The 22,287-nt window shown below is 39.1% G+C and overlaps 1 protein-coding gene across 2 annotated transcripts; it reads right to left on the bottom strand.

Annotated features, from left to right (window-relative positions):
* Positions 1–3,985: 3,985 nt before the first annotated feature.
* aoc1 (amine oxidase copper containing 1) lies at positions 3,986–21,591 on the bottom strand. Of its 2 annotated transcripts, XM_041968163.1 has the most exons (6): positions 21,504–21,591; positions 15,494–15,529; positions 13,025–14,565; positions 11,595–11,883; positions 5,259–5,388; positions 3,986–4,917 (listed from the first exon to the last, which is right to left on the bottom strand). In XM_041968163.1, exons 2-6 carry the CDS (start codon positions 15,502–15,504, stop codon positions 4,648–4,650), a joined length of 2,241 nt encoding a protein of 746 aa, XP_041824097.1. In that variant the 5' UTR covers positions 15,505–15,529; positions 21,504–21,591; the 3' UTR covers positions 3,986–4,647. The 2 variants fall into 2 exon arrangements, with proteins under 2 accessions (XP_041824097.1, XP_041824098.1); XM_041968164.1 differs by lacking the exon at positions 15,494–15,529 and having other exon boundaries at positions 21,504–21,538.
* Between the last annotated feature and the right edge of the window lie 696 nt (positions 21,592–22,287).

Below are 22,287 nucleotides of genomic sequence, written 5' to 3'. Positions count from 1 at the left end.
AGACCTGATAGGACTACGACTCTGGCACTTCTAGTGGAAAAAATATCTGAAGCAATTGATAAACAACAATATCCTGTAGGGTGTTCTTAGATCTACCTAAAGCTTTCCATACAGTTAACCATGAATTATTACTTAAAAAATGTGCAGATATAGAATCATGGGTGGGGCTCTCTCTTGGATTAAGAGTTACTTAGAGAATAAATCCCAGTTTGTCCACATTGAAAACACTGAATCAGTTACTGACAATGACCACTGGTCTCCTGCAGGGGTCAGAGTTGGGTCCTTTATTATTTATTCTTCATATTAATGATAAATGTTTAGTTTCATAGACATTACATTTTATATTATTTGCAGATGATCCTAAAAAATCTAATGGACATAATTGAAAATGAACTAAACAAACTAAAGTGTTAGTTTGATTCAAACAAATTAACTTTGAATTTAAAGAAAACTAAATTTATCATATTCACAAATCGTGCTGTTAATATGAACACAACATTAAAAATAAATGATAAAGAAATCAAAAGAGTAAATGATGTAAAATTTAATAGAGAATGTGTTAAGCTGGAAATTACATATCGATTATATTAGAGCAAAGTTGTCCAAATCACTGGCAGTGTTATACAAAGGTAAAGAATTTCTTAATCAAAACTAATTTAAATCCTTTGTTCATAATCCAAAAAAGAGCCTTTTCGAATTGTAAATAAAGCAGGTTACAGAGAGCATACAGACCAATTTTTGTTCATTTAAAAACATTAAAGTTTAAAGATTTGTTTGACTTTAAAACTGCTCAATTTATGTTTAGAGTAAAGAATCATTTGTTGCCTGTACAAATTTAGAGGGTAAAATATGTTTAGAAAACCAAAAGCAAGAACAAGCATAAAACAACGTTGTGTTTCTTTTCTCGGGGTTGATATATGGAACAAATTAGACCAGGAGCTAAAAGACTGTACAACTTTTAAAAGGTTTTAAAACATATTTAAGACAAGTGTGATTAAACATTATGAATCATGTGAATGTAATTATTAACAGTAAATATGTGTATATTATATTTTAAATCCTATAATTGTATGTATGTCATGGTAGCTATTTTCTTCTTTTATAGTTCGATGTGAACTGATTTGGGGGGTGGGCATTATAAGCTTTTGTTTCTGCCTATATACCCTTTTCCGACTGTCTTTAAGTTTTCTTTTTACAAGGACATACATTGTAAATATATTTTCTTTGCCTGAGTAAACTGAAAACTGAACTGAAACGTCAGCTGTAGAGCAGCGCCTCCTGCTGGACCTCACGCTAAATTACCCCGGTGCTCTGAAAACAACTCAGCTTCAGGACAGAGACTTTGAGGCATATAGACATTAACAACAAAAATAAAACATTAACCATCAGAATAATAAAGAATATATATATATATATATATATATATATATATGAGAGGAATTACTCATATACTCAAGGAAAACCTTTGAGTATATGTCCCATTAAATTTAGGGTGGAATAAAACTAAAACACCTCCTGAAAATTTAGTGCTATGAGAAAAAAAAACTTTCCCTCCCCATGGATTATGCCAGCCCTAATATATGTGCATATTTAAAAAACACCTCTTCCTTCACCAAATCTCCCGTCTATCCTGTGTTTCCTGGGCTGGGTGGCTGTTAATCTCCAGCTCAGGTCCACTACCAGAGTCCTGGGAGCTTGAGGGTCCTCCACAGTATCTTAGCTGTTCCTAGGACTGCTCTCTCTTGGATGGAGATGTCTGATGGTTCTCCAGGTATCTGTTAGAGCCACTCTCCAGTGTGGGGGATTGTTAGGATGATGAGGGTCTCTTATGATCCTGTTTGCTCTGGCTGTTTAAAAACTTTATCTAATTAATTACAGGTGTAACGTGAGGGTTCGATACGTGGTGTGTAGTTCACTCTGTAGAGGGATAAATAACAGGTGACAGTGCTAGTCAAGAGGGGCTAACCGAAAGGAAAGAGTAGAAACACAGAAGCGGATTCAACAAACTATCACTTTTGTTTTGAAATGCAACTAAGGAGAGCTAAACCTATGAAGATTACTCTTTAACACAAATAAGTAACTAGTCAATGCCATAACATATATTTAGCACCTTAAAACAAATTAACTCCAATGCACGAATTACGATATGAATCTTACACAGGCTTTGTAATTAATTAATCTTGATTAATCACAGTTTAATCACATAAAAATATTTAACTGAAAAAGCAACATTTTTTATTTGAATGGATTTTAGTGGATGACTGAATTAAATAATAGACACAGAAATTAATATTGTAAACTCATGATCTAGTAATGTCTGGAAAAATTCGTTTAATTGTATTTTAACTCAAAACAGTAAAAAAAGAAATAGAAAGTATATCTGGCTGAAAACGGAATAGACCTCAAGTGTCATTTTAAGTACTTCTGTGCTGTTGTCTGATTACTCCCCTCCCTCCAGGAAATGTTCATGAGGAGAACACCAGCCAGAGCGAACAGGATCATGAGAGACCCTCATCATCCTAACAACGGTGTGGTGTTGTGGCGCCGCTCTGGCCGGTCGCTAAGGCTCATTAAGGGAACCCGCAGAGACTCAGGAGGAGCTGCTTCCCTCAGGCTGGCAGAGCTGGGAACTCTTACCATGTAGTGACCCTGGCCAGAGTCCTTCACCATAATCATTATACCTTGAATTCGGTGCTGTAAGCTGAGGTGGCAAGGCTTTGATTCATGCCCCATCCACTCAGGCCTTCTTTGGTTCTAAACTGCTTTTTCAGCATCTTGATGCTGCAATTCAGCCAGAAATCCACCATCTAAATTACCTGCTGTAACAAGTGATTAACAGGTGATGTTATCAGGTATGAACCAGAATAAGTCAGAAATGCCGGTACGGATTGTTATAATTAATTAAACTGAATACTAAATAAACATTTTGGTTTAAAAACCTAAATCTTTATTTTATTGATATTACAGGATTGTTTTAAATTCTACATGACAACTATTTATTATTTTTCTATTTTCTCACATTCCTCCTGGAGTTCCCCAAGTACCCCAAGTGGTACGTGTACCCCAATTTGAGAAATGGTGACCTAGACCATTTTTATCTTTTCTATAAAGCAATAATAAAACAGTTGTAACACTAGAAATTATCAGGAACTTAATAGGTCAAATGTCTTCTTACTACATCTAACTTTTACGCACACTCACTGAATTGGAGTAAGTGGTAAAGAAAATGAACGAATGAGTGAATGTTCTGCATCGGCTGAGGATCTAACCAAGTAATTATTAAAGAAACCACTAGATGGCGATAAGTGCTCATCAAAGTCCCCAGGCTGTTTGGTAGTAAACCCTACAGGAGCTTCTCATGCTCCACAAACTACTGTGGGAAACACTGTTGTGGGACATTTTTTCTTTGGCAAAATTTGAATACAGCCTGTTCATAGAGGTTTTATACACAAATAGATCTGTTAATCAGGATTGTAAAATACATTCTTAATCATTTCACTACACTCAAAAGACAGAAAAAGACTGCAGCATGAGGGAAATAATGTTTCACACTGATATTGTAAGAATGAGAAACTGTGTTTTAAGCTCAGTACTATTTTATAGTGGTGATGTCAAGACCACTGCTATGGGTTTGCCAGCAGGAATGCTTGTAACCAAAGTCTTTTTTTTAGTTTTATGTTTTGTCCTCTTTTTTAGTGTTGTCCATTCACTAATGCATGTACGGTCCTCAGCCATCTTTTACCACACTCACTGTAAAACTTCAGCACACACTTATAAAAAAAAGATTGTGAGAATCCTGCCAACAGTCGCTGGCTGGATTCCGTTTCCTCAAACCAAAACCACTATTTACTCTTCACACAAATCTACTTTGCCTCACTCACACCTTCTCTCTGCAGTAGTAAGTATATCTGCTTATTAATCTTTGTTTAATACAGATAAGTCTGGAGTCACCCCCGACACACGAGACATGATCAAAACAGTTTGATTTATTCTAAAGTGTTTTTTGTGTGTACATACAGAACACAGTAGTTACATGAGGCGTTGATTCTCTGTACATCACATGTTGGGTTTCCAGGGCCAACCACACAGCCAGGTGGTATCCTGAAGTGTTTGCTCAGGAGGATCCGGATTTTGCTGTTTGCTTTTTAAGGCCTGTTGTGTCTCCTGCCATGGGGGGCAGGGAGAATGTCCGACCAGGACGGATACACACAACCCTGTATCCTGGATGCTCGGAGGTGTTAAATCTCTTCCATGGAGACCCATCATGGGATTAACAGAACCCTCAAGGCTCTGTCTCTACATCTCTGACTCTGACCAGCTGCTCACAGGTGTAGTTTAAGCTGGCGTGGTCCAAATCCTTTAACACTGAGTTCATTTTCTAATATTTTCAGCCAGCAGTGAAGAAACAAGAAATGGAGCAGACATGCGTGAAAAACTATAATTTCAGAATGTACATGCATTTTAAAGAAAGAAGTCATACATGACGAGGCATCATTCATGGAAACAGTGTTTACACAGTATGAACTTTTCCATTGTGAAGATATTTAATCTTGTAATTTATGATTGATTTTATCTAAACATAAAAAAAACCTTACAGAAATGTTTGTGACATTACTTCACATAAATCCAAATTATCGCTGGACTCTTCTAGACTCCTGCGTACGTGCCGTTGTAGAAGAAAGGCTTATCGCTCACACAGTGACCTACGACCTCAGGTGTCCATCTCTGGATCTTGGGTTTGCCGTCCTCGTCCGGGCGGACAATGACGGTGCTTTTGGATGTCAAAGAAGGATCTTCATCAAAAAAGTTGAAGGGCCGGAGGAAGAAGCCCACGGCGTTGCCAGGCGTTGCTGTGTTGGGGATGTCTTCTGAATGAGGCACATGTAGGAAGCCCACCGTCACCCAGGCTACCAGGTCCTGCACACAGAGGAGCAAACATTACTCAGGAACTTTTACAACGGAACACAAATCAGGTGGGTTTTTATTTGCATGTTACTGTGAGGGTGAATGACCAGAACTGATGAGTAGATTCTTATAGGAAGGGCAAAACAAATGACGCAACTTTGCAGGAAACATCACACAAAGGGATCATTGCATCAAAAAAACCTAAATTTGATTTTTTGTTCTCATCATCGTCCAATCTAAACACCTTCTGACACAACTGCTTTGACATTTATTTTCATTTTTATGTTTGTCTTCAAAATGCATTGTGAAAAAAACATGTTTACTGTATATCTGTATTAATGTTCATATTGCACCTGGTTTACTATGTCCTCATTGTTGATGAAGTTCTCAAAGGACACAACAGGTTCCCACGGGTCATTCTGGGTGTAAATGCTGCTGCTGGTGACTTCACTTTCTTTATGTAGAGTCACAGCCAGTGGATATCTGGAAGAATCAATGACCAAAAGAATCTGATTCAGTCATTTCACAATCAACAAAAAGCCAGCTACTATCCTAGTTTTATTAAACCAGAAATCAACCATTTAAACAAAAGCTGTGTAAGAGTTTTGCTGTAAATAATGTGTAGTGATTGGATGAAACATCCCTATCAAAGCTGTATTTGTCACCTTCTCCCCTTGCTTCTTGTAGTCCATACAAATAATGAGGATAGAGAGGCTGGATTGCCAACATTGAGCCAATTTAACTGAATTGTTTCAATTGGTGACGAGTTATTGAACTAAAGGTATAGTATGTAAATCACTCCCATCTAGTGGTAAAGATGGGCATAGCTAAGACTCAAATACCAAACACAGTTGTGAATGTACAGTGGCCGTCAGTGGCCAAAACTCTTCCAGTTTTCATTACTGAGTGGATCCAGTGGCCTCAGGCGCAGTAACGACTGCACTGCAGGTAACTCCTTTTTCTGTGGTCCTTTAAAGGTCCACTTATGCTCTATGCTAAAGACGGATACAGGGCATTTTGTCAGTTTTCTGCATTTACGTGCTTAATTTAGTCTGTTTTTGGCCATGGCGGAGTAAGTGGAGGAGTACCTCTGGAAACCGCGGGGGCAGTGTTGAGCAGTGTAGCTGATGTGCAGCTTGTGAAAGAAACAAAGAAAAAGGCGAACCCACAAACCACCACCGTCACTGCACTGTCTCCTTTCATGTCTCTTTCTGAGATGAGCTCCAAATTCTGCACTGCCCTCTAGCTTACTTAACAACCATGCCAACGTAAAGGACACATGAGCGCAGAGATGTTTGAAATGGACATAACTAAATATGTATATAAAGGGAGCATAATGGGCCTTAAGGTGTTTCTTGCAGTGCTGTATCATCTTTTAAACAAAGCCAGTACTGTAGCTTTAAAGCTGAGAGGGTTCTCTCGTCACATAGAGTTTTTTGTCCATTCAGAGACACCATAGTAAAAATTATATTAAACAAACATGGCAGCTGTCATGTATGTAAACATTGTACCGCTTCCATCAGGTAAGCAGTACAGAATCATTAAAACCACCACAAACAGATTTAGGCTATGTCCAGATGGTACTGAAGCCGGTTCAGGTGTGAAAACGGTGGCAAAAACTAGGAGAAACGCTTCAACATCCCCACAACACCGCTGTAGTACATACTACAAGGCTGTGGGGGGCGCTACGATGATTAAAAAGTAAAAAGTCCAGCGTTAGAACAAGACAGCGCATGCGCAGATAATGACATATCTGCTTGCTCCGCTGTTGATGGTTCAGCAGCACTGTGCTGTAAAAGCCTTGCATTTTGGTGCTGTAACTGTACACAAGCCAGGACTGTCTGGAGCCGCACCACAACACAGCTGGTGGTGCGGTTACGCTGTCCTCACAGTACCACAGATGGTAGAGGTTTCAAACCGATCCACCTTGGTACCTGGTTTCAGACCTGATCAGTTTCCTGGAGGCTAATCCCTGGCTTCGTGGGAATGAAAGGGCAGTTTGCTAAAGTACATTTGTGGTTTTACTACAATTCGGCGTTGTGAGGACGGCCCCCTCAGAGTCAGCTTCTTCCCCAGAGCTGTGAAAGCCCCGCTGTAGTTCAACACTTAACCCCCTAAATGCAGCATAGATGTCACTGTGCCATCAAACAAGTCCAGAATGCAGAGTTTTAAGGTTGAAAAGTTATGGCGTGGGTCTTTAAAGAGGCAATAAGTGGAATTCATCATTTCTAGATTGTAGGAATCAAAAATGGCTATGTGAAGAACTATTGGTGTAATTTTTTCTCGACTATAGCATGACATCACACACTGTCTCTCTGTGTTGATCTCCCTGTGTTAATCAGCTGGTCCGGCCACACCTTCATGTACATCCATGCGAATCGCCGCCTCCTTCCTTCTCCCTCCATCCCTATAAAAGGCTTTAGCCAGCGAGCAATGGCAGCACATATTTTTGAAGCGAAATGGTGGAGAGTAGAATGAAACATTAACCAGAAGACGACCAGGAACAGACCTTACCTTGAAAAAAGAAGAAGTTGTCGGATAGAGAAAGGGACATAACCCGGACTAACATTAGGCTCGTATTTTCAAAGAGGAAAGCACTGCAAGCTAAAGAAGCTACAATTTGACTGGAAGCTAGCTCTTCTGCTGGGCAGTAACAACATAAATGTTATAAGTGACTTCGACATGTTTCACAAAGTGATGATATTGTTTTGCTCAGTGTGTTTGTGCTTTCGTTTGCCAACAAGGTGAGTGGGAGGAAGAGGTTGAGGGAGGTGTGGCTCCACAGGCAGCGTACAGCAGCAAACCTGCGGTGAAACGATTTCGCTTACTGTCCTTTTAATTTCATATCAAAGTTGAGATAAGTTTCTTCAACCTGATAATGGTCCTGGCTACCACAGACTGGAAGACCATCTCCAGCAGTTTGCTGCAGACATTAAAGGATCTGACCTTCCTCAGGGAGCCTGCTCATCCCCTTCCTGTACACAGCATCTGTGTTGATCATCCAGTCCAGTCTGCTGTCCAAGTGCACACCCAAGTATTTATAGCTGTCCACAACCTGCACCTCCTCACCAGGATCCTGATGGGCTGGTGTTCAGGTTTCCTCCTCCTAAAATCAATAACCATCTCCGTCGTCTTGCCCACATTCAGGAGATGGTTGCTGCTGCTCCAGTCCACAAAGTTGTTCACCAGCTCCCTGTATCCCTCCTCCTGTCCATCTCTGATAGATCCAACCACCGCACAGTCATTAGAGTATTTCTGCAGGTGGTATGAGTGAGAGACGTATTTAAAGTCAGAGGTGTACAGGATGAAGAGGAGTGGTGAAAGGACCATCCCTTGAGGTGCTCCTATGTCATTGATCACCACATCAGACAAGATGTTCCCCAGTCAGACAAACTGAGGCCTGTCTGTCAGATAGTCAGTGGTCCAGCTGGAGCTTGTTTTCTTCCGGTAGACGTAAATGCATCATGTCCGTCCAATCAGAACCCTTCCCAACCCCCAGATCTGAGGCAGAATCAATAAAGGCGATTAAATGTGTTTTCCATGTAAACCTAAATTTGGAATTACTACAAGATACGAGTGCATTAACATACAAATTTTTTTGAGATAGGAGCTGTGATTCGACCAAATCTTTGCCTTGAGATATGAACAAATTTTTGAGATATGAGCATCCGAGCCGCCGCCGCCGAACAAAGACCCACAACAACAACGTGTGCTCTGTTTCCACCGCCTCAGCATCCTGCGTCTCACTGGGTTAGTGTTTGTGTACCTCGCTTTGTTAAACACTTGTGTAATAGAGATGGGATTTATGGCTCTTTGAAGGGAGCCGGATCTTGAGGAGCCGTTCCTTTCAAAGAGCCATTGTTCTTACAATATCTTACAAAATTTCACAATATATAAGAATAACAAACAATCAAAATATGTAGCTATATAAAATCTATTATACAAGATTTAAAAAGTATAGGAAAAATATAGATAAAAAAGGATAAACCTGAGCAGTCGGTGCAAATTCTAGTAAATGTTTTGGATAGAACTCACAGTATTTGTTTCCAAACAATACTCTCTGTCCATAGATGCCTCACATGAAGGGAGCGTGTTGGACATCAGACTTCTATGATGTCACATGTTATTTATTTTATTTTCATTTTACTCAACTGTACTACTTCTTATTTACTTATTTATTCATTTATTTATTCATTCAGCCATTTTTAGCTGGAAGGGGGGTGGGGGTGGGCTTGGCGTGTGTGTGTGTATACGTGTGTGTGTGTGAGACTGTGTGAAAGATTTCATTGAGTGTTTTTATTCTTATGCTTTTAATCATGTAAAGAAGTTTGTGTTGCCGATGGCATGAAAAGCGCTTTATAAATAAAGTTTGATTTGATTTGATGAAGGCAGTGTCAAAAATTTGTTTATAAAAAGAATGGCTCCCAAATGAACGGCTCACAACTGTGAATCGGTTCCCATCGTTCATTTAAAAGAGTCATTCAAAAGAATCGATTCGTTCATGAACATCACATCTATATTGTATAAAGCTGTGCTCGTATTTTGTGCTTTTATTTTGCGTACAGTACAACTTTTTCACATTTAACACCATGGATCCTAAGAAAGTGAGTGTAAAGGACAGTGATGTGAAGAAGAAGATGATGTCTATTGAATTGAAACGGGAAATCAACAACAACTGAAGTGGAATTTTGCAAGCTGGAATGGATTAATGGGATTTCAATTAATTTAAATGGGGAAAATTGCTTTGAGATACAAGCAAATTGAGATACAAGCAAGGTCACGGAACGAATTAAACTCGTATCTCGAGGTATTACTGTATTTCCATGTACACAAAGGAGAAAACTTTATTTACGAATTTCTTAATTCAGAATAATTAATGCAGAAAAAAACCACCATGTTACCATGGCCATTGATCAAGACATGATCATTAATGGATATTAAAATGAAAAAATGACAGATTTAGTTATATTTTCACAGACTTTTTATTCACCACAACAATAAACAGCACAGCAGCACAGAATATTTCCTCAAACATGGCAACCTTTGAAAAGTCAAAAGAGAAAAAGAAAAAAAGATGAGAAAGAATAACACGTGATAGTATTACTTATATGATCACAGTACTGGTATCTAGAAAAATGTGGGGGAACAGCTGCATCATATACAGTAGTAACTCACATGAACCTGAACAAACAATGAACAGAGTGTGATGGTTCCTGAAGAATAGGACACAGAGGAGCAGAGATTAGATGAATGTTAAAATGAATTGTGACTATGATATTTTCACAGTTCTCACTACATCAATGAAATGTCACCTTAGACCTCCACAGCGGCAACACTCAGCTCAGAATATTTCCTCAAACATGGACACCTTGAAAAAGTGAAAGGAGACAGAGAAAGGTGAGAAAGAACAACACTTGCTCAGATGATCACAGTACTGGTGTCTTTAGAAAAATAGATGAGTCATGTATTCTATAAAGTACATGCTTAGAGGAAACCACGGCAGGTTCCAAAAATGCATCCTGTAAGAGACAGTGGAGGTTATTTCTTCCAGAATACCTCATTCCCATATTTATTCCACCTAGTGTCTTATGCATTAAGACTATTAAGATGCACTAATTCTAATTAATTTTAATATAAGCATTTTTCTGAGCACTTTACTTGTTAACACTCAAGTTAGATGCAAAACCTCTTCTTTGGACTGTATTAAAGAGGGTTTTTACATATAAAGGACAACTAAACTCCATACAACTTTATGGTAATGAGCAGCATCACATCTCCTGGCAAATACTAATCTGATTCAATCTAAATGATATCTGTAAGTGTAGAGGGTCCATGATGAATACGAACCTAATCATCTGGTTTTACGTGAACATTTATGCTCTGTTGAGCTTTAGCTGTATCTGAGTACAAACTTACTGCATAGTGTACCTTATTATTAAACCCTGAAATATTCACCTACCTAATAACGACTATAGTTAACTAATTTAGTAAAATAAAATTGCTGAAGCAGTAAGATCACTATCACTAGTATAACATCAGAGAAACCGCCCAGCAGTAGGGAAACAACAAGCTAGCTAGTTAGCATCTACAACTAGCTAAAGTCACTTATAACTAGTGACTGTGTTAAGAGTTAGCAAACACAATGAGAATAAATTAAACTTGATTTATAGACGACCCAGGTAGACTGTAGTTCATCATTTCTTACCTTCTTTCTTACACTCTCCTCCTGCTTCCTCTTCTCTTCATTCGCCTGCCGGACACCTCCGCCATCATCACCTGCTGCTGAAGAGGAAGCTCCGGCACAGCCACCAGCAAACATCTGTGTTATTTACTACGTTCGGCATCATCTACACGAAGGGCTCGTCTCTTTTTATCTCAACTTTCTCCGCGCCTCTTTTCCTTTTTTTATTGTTCACCATTTTGTCCTCATCTCTATGTGAATGACTGATTGTTTGACAACCGTGGACCAAGATGGAGGTGGCATCGGCCCTCGGCTGTAATTGGTTCAGTTCAGAATCAATCATGAATAATGGGCCGATCTACCAGTTTTGTGTATGAATAGGTGTCACGACCATAATGAATACTAGTACAATTGTTAAAAAAAGGGAAGACCCAACCTAAAATCCCCATCAATGGCCAGTCCAGCCTTGGTTTGAGTAGTTTACCATATTAGTAAAAAGTATTATCACCTTGACCAACTGATGCCAACTTCTTCTCTCCAGCCTTTTGGAAGGACACTGTGTGCATGGGAGTTGAACTGAATCCGATAGCCCTTCTGGTGCCCCCATTTGTTTTTCTCATTAGCGTTATAAAAGTGCACATAGCGAGGAAACTTTTTGCCGAAGCGGAAAGCAGCAGATCGCTCCGTCTTGTGCTCCGTTCTGTGGATTTTTGACTGGACGATGAAATTCTCTGGGCTCCATGGATTTGTGAAGTTGACGTATTTCAGATCAATCGACTCAAAGCTGTTCTTTTGACCTGTGTCAAAGTAAACACAATGAGTTTAAAACTATTAGTCTCCAAGGGATAAGATGTGTTTAAATACTGTAAAGCTAGTTCATAGAAGTGACCTGCAAAAATACATGCTTTACATTTATAAACTGACACATAACCTTAATCCCACATAGCTGTGTTAATGCAGAATGGTTGCAAAACACACCAAGTCTGTGTCCTTTATGATGGGATAAAGTCCATAAAGCTTCTTTATCATGAGGAAAAGACTAGGTCAGGGCTAAGATATAAAGTGTGTAAGACACTCTGCAAGTAAATGCTCTTAAAATCAGGGAAAATCAGTCTCAACATTAAGGCTTTACTCTCAAAGCATGCAGCATTTTTTTGTCTTGGGTTTAAGTAACAAAAATCTACATATGCTACAATTTGTATGATATACCTGTTGTAATATGCAGTTTTTATTATATTATGATGTATGAAATGTTCTTTATTAAAAAGGTGATTATGGTTTAACCTCTTAATCTTCACTAAAAAAATTATAATAACTGACAGATTAAAAAAAATGCCCAAATGTTAAAAAAAAAGAATAAAATAAACAAGCTAATTTGCATGTATGTACTGTTTATTACCTAAGATATGTCAGAATTACTGTAGTGCAAAAAGGTAGAAGATAATTATCAAATTGTACACAGCAGTATGTTGAGCAAACTTTTTACCATAATGTGATGCAGTTACAAAACCTGTGTAAGAGGATTGGTGGCCTTTAGTAAAATAGGTGGGCTTGGATCTGGAAGACCTCGGGTCTAATCCATGGACCTTCTATGAAGGTGAACCACTTAGGGCCACTGTGCAAGGCCTTTAAACCTCAAATGAATTTTCCAGATGGATTTAAGTACAGTAAGATATCAAGTATCAAATATGATACTATAGGCATTAAAAGATTAGGACTTTCCCAATTTAACAGGTAATATTAAATTTTTTTCCATAGGGTTGATTAATTCTGAGCAAAGATCATGGTTATGATTAGTAAAATATCAGATATTAACAGTAGGGTTATGAAAGGATGTGAACTCTGGTCTCCTGCTTAATGGTTTGATTGAAGTGTCTGGGTTGATAACTGCCTTTAAATTGACCTAGAAATAGGCAGATACAAAACTATAAAACTTACCAGCAATATCCAGGTCAACTTTGTAATGGACGAGGTGTGTGTGCAGGTTACCCAGCACATAGTCATACACCTTGGAGCCATACTGAAGTCCGTTAGGTGTAAAGAAGGTGGCATGGATGTATCCAGTAGCACTAACCTTTACTTCCACCACCCCATTCTGGTAGAAGAGGAAGTCCCAAATGTAATCATAGTTATAAACAGTCGAGGTTGTCCGCAGCACCAGCACCGTGTTCTCCAGCCCCCCAAAGAAGTTGTATCCTCCATTAAAGTTAGAATTGAAATGCCTCCTCAGAGGCATGCCGGTGGTCATCTCAAAAACACAGAGAGCATTTTTATGGAGCATGGGTTTGTCTGTGTCAAAGTAGTGGTAAAGATCAATAAAGCTTGCGATTTCTGGACAGTCGATTCCAGGTGCCAGTTCAAAGGTCGAGCTGCCCATCGCCCAGCCTGCATCGATGTACTTTGTTTGCATGGCAGCAGGGGTATCTCCCGCGTAGAAGGCAACAGCTTCTTGGAGGCTGATCTCATAGGCAATCCTTTCCCCGTTAAAACGGAGATCAAAGACCTGGAGCCCAGCTGATGAGCGGACTCTGTAGGCAAACGACCATCCAGCATACTCAACGAAGTTCTGTTCAATGCGATAGCGGTGGCCCTGGGGCTCGACCATCTTCGGCCCATGGATGTTAGTGGCCGTGTTGCTGTGACCTCGAGGTATGTAGGTAGAAAAAAGGTCTTCGTCATCATGATCAGGCAGTTTGAGCTTCTCAATTTCTCCTGATTCATACTTTTCTACCAGCTCCTCAACACTGTCAAAATACATGCTGTTGTACCAGATCTTCTCAACAGTCCACTTCTCTGGATCCAGATCCTGATGGTTGATCAGTACCTCAAATCCGATTGGGTGAATAAAATAGCCCTCCACAAACTTCTGCAGCATGATCCAGGTCCTCCTTTCACCTGGACCCAGACCACGAGGGGCAATGTCCGAGAAGGTCAGGCAGCGGTCAGAACAGTTACTGTAAGAAAACCCTCCTGTGGTCTCAAACAGCAGCTTGTGAGCTGCAGCGGCGATCGTCTTAAGCTTGTCCTCAAGATGGTCATACTCCACCAAAGTAATTGGCCTCGACTCAAATCGGACAGGTTTGTTCCCCTTGAAAGTTTTGACTATGTGAGTCGTCGGGAAGGGCAGGGGACCCACAATGTACTCAGTGATTTTGGGCTTGGTCTGGTTCCCAAACTGGATGATCACACGAGCTTGACGGGGGGGTCTGGCCTGTCCATGGTCCAAAGCTTTCAGGGCTAGGTGCTTCTTTGGCAGATGGAGCTCCATCAGCAAGATACTGTTCTTCTTCAGAGCCTTGTTACTGGCATATGTGAGCTTCATTTCTGGAATAGCATGTAGGTAGTTCCGCACAGCTTTCATCTCTTGTGGTGTGAGGTCAGCAAACATAGGGGCACCATGCTGAGCCCACTCCCTGGAGCCGGAAGCACCGCAACCAGCCAAACACATCAGCAACACAAAGACGAGCTCCATGGCTGAACTACAAACAAGAAAAGAGATCCTGCATGAATTTAGTGAGTTCAGTTAGTATAAAAAGGGCTTTATTTCAACATATACACACTTTAGTCAGTTATTATGTAAAGTTTTATAAAAAATGATAATTTCTCTAACAGAAAAACCTCAATCTAGAGTCCCCAACCTGATTTAAGAGCTAACATTAAGAGCTATTTACAAACTTTCTAAACCATTCAGTATAATAACAATATCTGAAACATGAGTGGATGTTGACAAAGGAACAGACTTCGAATTAGATTGCTCAGGTATAAGAATATACAAAATAAAGGTGGTGGGAGTGTTGCTATGGACACATCTTTCAACTTCAGGGTTTTAGAAAGAATGACAACTGTGACTGACAACTAACTAGAATGCTTAACAACTGAAATCTCTATGGAAAAAAACTAAAATATTATTGTTAGCTGTATTTACAGACCACCTGACTCAAAAATATTTTTGTGTGGGGATTTCAATATTGACATATTGAATCCCAACAATCACAATGCTACAGATGAATCTATTAATACAATGCATAGAAAGGGCTTATTTCCAAAAATCACTAGACAAGCAGAATTCACCTCATTCTATCTATATCTGATCAATATTATTTTCACTAATGACATTGACAACAATATAATAAGTGGATTGTTAATCAATGACATAAGTAACCATTTGCCAGTGTTTACATGGTATCAGTTACAAGAATGAGTCAAACAAACTAATAAAATATAGAAGAGTAAGAACCGAGGAATCCATTAATGAGCTAAATAATGAATTACTGGAATATAACTGGGACATAACATACAGAAAAAAAATATGCTGATTTGGCATATAACGAGTTTCTAAAGATATTTTCCTCATTATAAAACACAGTGTTGTCCGGGTTTGAAATGCAGGAGAAGAGTAGCACATACCAAACGCCCATGGATCACAAAAGGACTACAAAATGCCTGTAAAACATAAAGAGAACGAAAGAGGCAAAATATAAATATAAAAAGTAAATTAACTAAATCATCAGGGCAAGAAAAAAAGATTACTATAAGAAGATATTAGAGGATAATATGAATAACATGCAGGAATATGGAAAATACTAAATGACATTATAAGAAATACATCAGAACACAATAGTATTTATAGTATTTCATTGATTATGACAATGTAAAGTATAATTAATAATTGTATATTATCTACCAACTTTCCAACAGTTTGTCAGCTGCTCCACCAGAGAAAACAAAACGTTGGACTTATTTTATGCAAATATTAAAAATGCATACAGCTCCTTTGCCCTGCCACCTTTAGGAAGATCAGACCATAACCTAGTTCTTCTCTCCTCCTCCTACAAGCCCATCGTTCAGCAACAACCAGTCATTAGAAAGGCTATTAGAACCTGGTCTAATGAAGCTGAAGATGCTCTGAGAGGATGCTTCGAGGCTACAGACTGGAACGTCCTATGTGAACCTCATGGAGATGACATCAACGCCTTGACTGAGTGTGTGACAGATTATATTAACTTCTGTGTGGACAGCACCGTTCCAACAAGAACAGTGAGGTGCTTCCCCAATAACAAACCCTGGATCACCAGTGACCTGAAAAAGCTGCTGAACATCAAAAAGAAAGCTTTTAGGGATGGAGACAGGGAGTTATTGAAGTCCACACAAAAACAACTTAAAACACAAATGAAGAAGTGCAAGGAGGACTACAGGAAGAAGTTGGAAAGTAAGCTTCAGAAAAACAATGTGAGGGATGTGTGGTCAGGAATGAAGAAGATCACTGGCTTCGGGATAAAGGAGGATCAGACCGATGGAGGTCTGGACAGAGCGAATGAACTGAACATGTTCTTCAATAGGTTTAGCTCATCTCCTGCTTCAACCCCAACTAGCCACACACCCTCCATGAGCCCACAGCTTTCCTGTCACACCTCCACTCTGTCACCCTGCAGCTCAGTCAAGGACCTGGACACAACCTCATCTCCCTCCACATCAGGACTTCCTGAAACCTCCTCTGCCTCCACCTCCACTCTGTCTGTCTCCTGTAACCAAGTCATGCAACAACTGGTGAAACTGAACCAGAACAAGGCTGCAGGTCCAGATGGTGTCAGTCCCAGAGTTCTCAAGACCTGCTCAAAACAGCTATGTCCGATTCTCCAGCACCTGTTCAACACCAGCCTGAGTCAGAGAAGAATCCCGGTGCTGTGGAAAACATCCTGCCTTGTTCCAGTGCCTAAAAAACCACAACCAGCTGAACCAAAAGACTACAGACCAGTCGCCCTGACATCTCACGTCATGAAAGTCCTGGAGAGACTCTTACTGGCTCACCTCAGCAAGCAGGTGAACACCTTTCAGGACCCATTACAGTTTGCATACCGTAATGGGCTTGGGGTTGAAGATGCCATCATATACCTGCTTCAGAGAGCCCACTCTCATCTGGACCAGTCAGGCAGCACTTTGAGGGTCATGTTCTTTGATTTCTCAAGTGCTTTTAATACGATTCAGCCTGCTCTGCTGTGTGAGAAGCTGCAGAAATTCCAGGTGGATCCCTCCACAACCACCTGGATTTACGAATACCTCACAAACAGACCACAGTTTGTGAGACTGAAAGGTTGTGTGTCTGAGATGGTGGTCAACAGCACTGGAACACCACAAGGGACTGTACTTTCACCATTTCTATTCACGCTGTACACCTCAGACTTCCAGTACAACTCTGAGTTCTGTCATCTGCAGAAATACTCTGATGACTCAGCAGTTGTTGGGTGTATTAGTGATGGACAAGAAGCAGAGTACAGAGAACTGGTCGGTCAGTTTGTGAAATGGTGCGGTGACAATCATCTCATCTTGAATACCAAGAAAACAAAGGAGATGATTGTTGACTTCAGGAGGAACAAGAACACACATAGAAGTGTTTCCATCATGGGAGAGGAGGTGGAGGTGGTGGAGGAATACAAGTACCTTGGAGTTCAGCTGGACAACAGACTTGAGTGGAAAAGCAACACTGAGTACATTTACAAGAAAGGTCAGAGCAGACTCTACTTCTTAAGGAAGCTGAGATCTTTTAACGTCTGCACCAAAATGTTGCAAATGTTCTACAGGTCTGTTGTTGAAAGTGCAATCAGCTTTGCAGCAATCTGCTGGGGCAGCGGCATCAGAACCAGAGACTTGAAAAGAATTAACAAACTGATCAAGAAAGCTGGTTCTGTGCTTGGAGTAACTCTGGAGCCGCTGGAGTTGATCATCAAAAAAAGAATTCTGTACAAGCTGACGAAGATAATGGAAGATCCTTCACACCCTCTACACAACGCCGTGACGAAACAACAGAGTGTGTTCAGTGGGAGGCTTGTTCAAGTCCGATGCAAGACAGAGAGATACAGAAGATCCTTCCTTCCAGCAGCTATCAGGCTGAAGAACAAAGCCCTTAATTAATTAATGTGATTGTTTAAAAAAAAAAAAAAAAAAAAAAAAAAAAAAAAAAAAAAAAATTACTACTACTACAATATTGAATTTCCCTTTGGGATTAATAAAGTATTTTTCATTTCATTTCATTTCATAACATGAAAGAGGAAGCAAATAACTTTAATGAATACTTTGTTAGTGTAGGACCTGACCTTTCTAGAAAAATCCCTGATTCAGGAACATATGATAAACATTTAACTGAGAGAAATCCTTGTTTGTTGTTTCTTCAAGTGGATGAAAAGGAAATGTTGAATATTGTGTAAGTTGTGGGTAATAAATACTATTTACACATACAAATTATTTAACTACTAACATCAGGTCTTAGCTTGTAGACAGGTTAAAACCAGGAAGCTTATTATTATTTATTCTTTAAGGAGAAGGGGTGGGAGTTTAGTTATACTTCTTCTCTCTCCCTTTTAAATTTGTTTTGTATGTCTTACTTTTGTATGATTGTTTTTTTTTTGTTTTTTTTTTTTTACTTAGTTTTATATTCATATTCGTAATAAACTTAAACTTGATTTCACAGTAATATGTGAAATTACCACGAGGTCTCAACACGTGTTTGCGACACGTTACCGTTCAAAACGACGTGCCGGGACCATAGAAATCATGGCGTCTGCACGACTTTTCTGGTCACGTTTAACCAGTTAAGTTACGTTTTCTAATGCAGAAAATATGTTTTTATTATCTCAGTTTCACTAAATTAACTGTAGTCAGGCTGCTCTCATAAAAGGTTCTTATGATTTCTTACTATTTCTTACATATACGTAGTCCTGAGCCCAGTGAATTACACTGGGGTGGAGAGGGGGGCCCTGGCTTTCTGTACAGATTAATTTCAGGTTTTTTTTCCACTAGAACAGGTTTACACTGTTCTTTTATTAAGTCATAGCTGCCCTGTGTGTTGCTCTGAGTTTTGATGCCACACAAATAGAGGTACTGAACAAGCTGAATCTGCCATCACTGTAGTCATCTACGAGTTATTTTATGGCTTAAAATCGATCCAATATTCTTTGTTTTATTAACATCAACATGTTTTTATAAGATCTGAACTTTAGAAATATTTAGAGAGACGACTGAATGAAACCATGTTCATCAGGACATTTTAAAAATTTGACTTTTTCTGGCCAAAGATTTTATTTAATCACTGCATTTGGGTCATTTATGGAAAATTAGTCCGTAATGAAGTTTGGACACGCATCGTCTCTTCAAAGTAGAGTGTAGCTGTCTCATGATGTTTCAGTTATTTAGTCATTAGCACATGTGTCATATTCACACTGTAATGGATAGGTTACCTGTAACGGGTGGGTTACCTGTAACGGGTGGGTTACCTGTAACAGGTGGGCTACCTGTAACAGGTGGGTTACCTGTAACGGGTGGGTTACCTGTAACAGGTGGGTTACCTGTAACGGGTGGGTTACCTGTAACAGGTGGGTTACCTGTAACGGGTGGGTTACCTGTGACAGCTTAAAAATTTATGAATAAATGAATCAGCAGAGCTGATTTTAAGCTTGCTGACATTTACTAAGCCTGTATGTAAGTAACACAGACAGACAGTCAAAACAAACCAGTTATAAAAAATCTGTTTGTTCCATTTATTCATTTTGTTTCCATCATCAGATCATTTTGAATGAAACCTGACCACTGACAGATAATTTGTTCTTCTTTTACCAATTCACTGCTAATACTGGTAATAAGAAGTATAGTAGGACAGTAAACAGTCAATGAGGATGTTCTCACTCGACTGAATTGACATTATTAGTGGTTATCAGCCCAGTTGGGACAGTAGGCCGTTATCATCTATCCATATGGATGATCAGCAGTACTGACGCAGGAAGATTTCTGATCCCATTTGAAGGAATCCTGTCCGTCAGCAGACCTCAAATTTTCAGCATTACGGCGTATTTTCAGACAAACAGCATATAATTAAGACTGTGATTATGTGTGTTGTCCCTAATTCCAGTATTTCAGACCTTCTTTCGAGCTGATATGAATGTCCTGGCTTGTGAATGATACTATAAGTCTAAAGATGGTTTCTTCTGGAATATACTTCCCAAATATTTGAAGGACAAAATGAAAAGCTTCATTTTTTATTCAAGGTCTTGCATGTACTCTCTGAACCTAAACATCTGAAGGTCTGTCAATAAAATGAGAAAAACAAAAACTTTGGCTTTCACCTAACCAAATTCATCACTGGAAAGGTCTTCATTAAAAAAAGAAAATGAACTCTACATGGCTCCTTCTTTGAAGAACTGACCTTTGAACCTTGGCATATTTCAGTGCTTATAATTTACCAACAAAAGGGCCAGTTTGTTGTTAATTCAATATTTGTGACTTTAAATTTGAGGTAAAATGCTCCTATTATGTAAAAACTACAGTTTCTATAGCAACACCATGCAGCTGAAAACAAATCCGCCCTATGATTGTAGTTCCTCTGGTTTTCAGAACAGCTAAAGTATATGTAATAACATTGTAATTTATAAATAATAACACTGAAATATTAAGAATTAAAAGAATATCATTAATCTGATGATTTTGGAAGTGTGTCCATGCATTTGTATGTACGTAGCTCATGATGCATCCTGCACCAAAGGTAGCACATACAGACAATTAGAACAGATATGTAATACATGCTATAATGTATTTAAATGTTCACATATGAATGATTTTAAATTGGAGGAACAATCAAAACTCAACTCTGAGGGTCATTTTAGCTGAAATACATGGCTCGCTTGACCTTAATGTATTCTGGTAAATTAAGCCAAAATTGCTTTTATATAAATATAAAATTTCATCTTCTATCTGATGGAGTGAATCACAACATGTATCACAAGCAAACTTGTTTTAGATGTATAACTGTTAATAACTGATTTATCAACCTTTTTAAGAGTCTGCTCACCTCACTGTTTCCTCTGTAGACGCGATGTAAAACACTGTCCTACTCACAATAAACCAAATAAATAATTTTTTTTCTTAAATTAAAAATTTATTTTTCTTGTCAAATACAAATATTTCAACATTTTAAGTCTTTTGCAACTACTGACAGTTAAATCTTAAAAAGCTAGGAGGCTCAAACTAAATGGCTCATTTTACTGGATTTCACCAAATGTTGAAAGCTCGTGATTATTTCTTGTAGATTAGGTTGAGAGTCCCATATCCTCCCACATATCGCTGATTCTGGCTGCCCTTACTCTACCCTTTATTACACCACCGTTTGCTCTGCAGGAACACAAATGGTGCATATCGAGTCGGCTTTGACCATCTGTACAGACACAACTAACAAGATAAATTGCACATGTCAGTTTTAATGTTATTATCAGCTCTTCATTGCTGTTTAAATGCTACGGTATGTTTGCATAGTAGGCGTTTCTGCCTCGCAGCAGCCTAAACTACTGATGATTCTGTAGTATAGTTTCATGGAAACGGAAGAAATATTTGCAGTTTTTCATCAGAAGAAATGAAAGAGAAGCAGAAACTGTACCTGCAGCTGTCCCCTGCCTCGACGGATCAGTCCGCTCCTCCAGATTACAGCAACAGCTGCTTATATCTAACCTTCCTCTTCGTAGCTTCACGAGCTGATTACCCAACAGTGGGTTGTAAATGTGATGAAATCACCAGCGCTCTTTTGAATAATAATTTCCAGAAAGAAAGGCACTTTTAGGTCCAACAATAAGACTAACATGAGGTAATAATATTTATAACAGGCCTACCATAATACAAAGACAAGGGTTGTCACATTCAGAATTATCAGTTAAAGTGAAACAGAGCATGAGAAGCAGGGGTATTCTACTGTTAAATAAGAAAAGTGTGTCAAGTCAAGAGAGCACACAGGACCTGAGCCTTCATTTACTTCATTAACAAGGAGAAATCTCTAAACTGACGCTCCATTTTTCACACTGGGGACAGTTAGCACATCGTCCCATCTAAGAGGTCTGGGAAGCAGATCAGAGCAACTGTTAGCGATTAACCCTTTAAACCCCTGCGCCTATATTTTAGGCCTCTGTTTGAAAATTGCATTACCATAATGAAATGAGTGTATCTCTGCAATCAGATGGTCTATTTTAATACTTTAGAAGTCAAAGTTAAGGGAACGCTTCAGTAAATGTGTTACTGGTAGAGAATCAATGAAGATGGCAAATACCATAAATTACAAAATGCTTCTGGCTTGCCTAAAGACAAAAAGCCCTTCATGATGAATATATCTTTGGAATGATGCATCTGCAGCTCTAACCTCCTTCAGATCATAGTACAATATGGGAACATTA

Source organism: Melanotaenia boesemani, chromosome 18 (genome assembly GCF_017639745.1).
Source record: "Melanotaenia boesemani isolate fMelBoe1 chromosome 18, fMelBoe1.pri, whole genome shotgun sequence".
NCBI lineage: Eukaryota > Metazoa > Chordata > Actinopteri > Atheriniformes > Melanotaeniidae > Melanotaenia > Melanotaenia boesemani.
The sequence above is the reverse complement of the archived record's forward strand: the minus strand, read 5'-3'. Positions and strand labels throughout refer to the sequence as shown.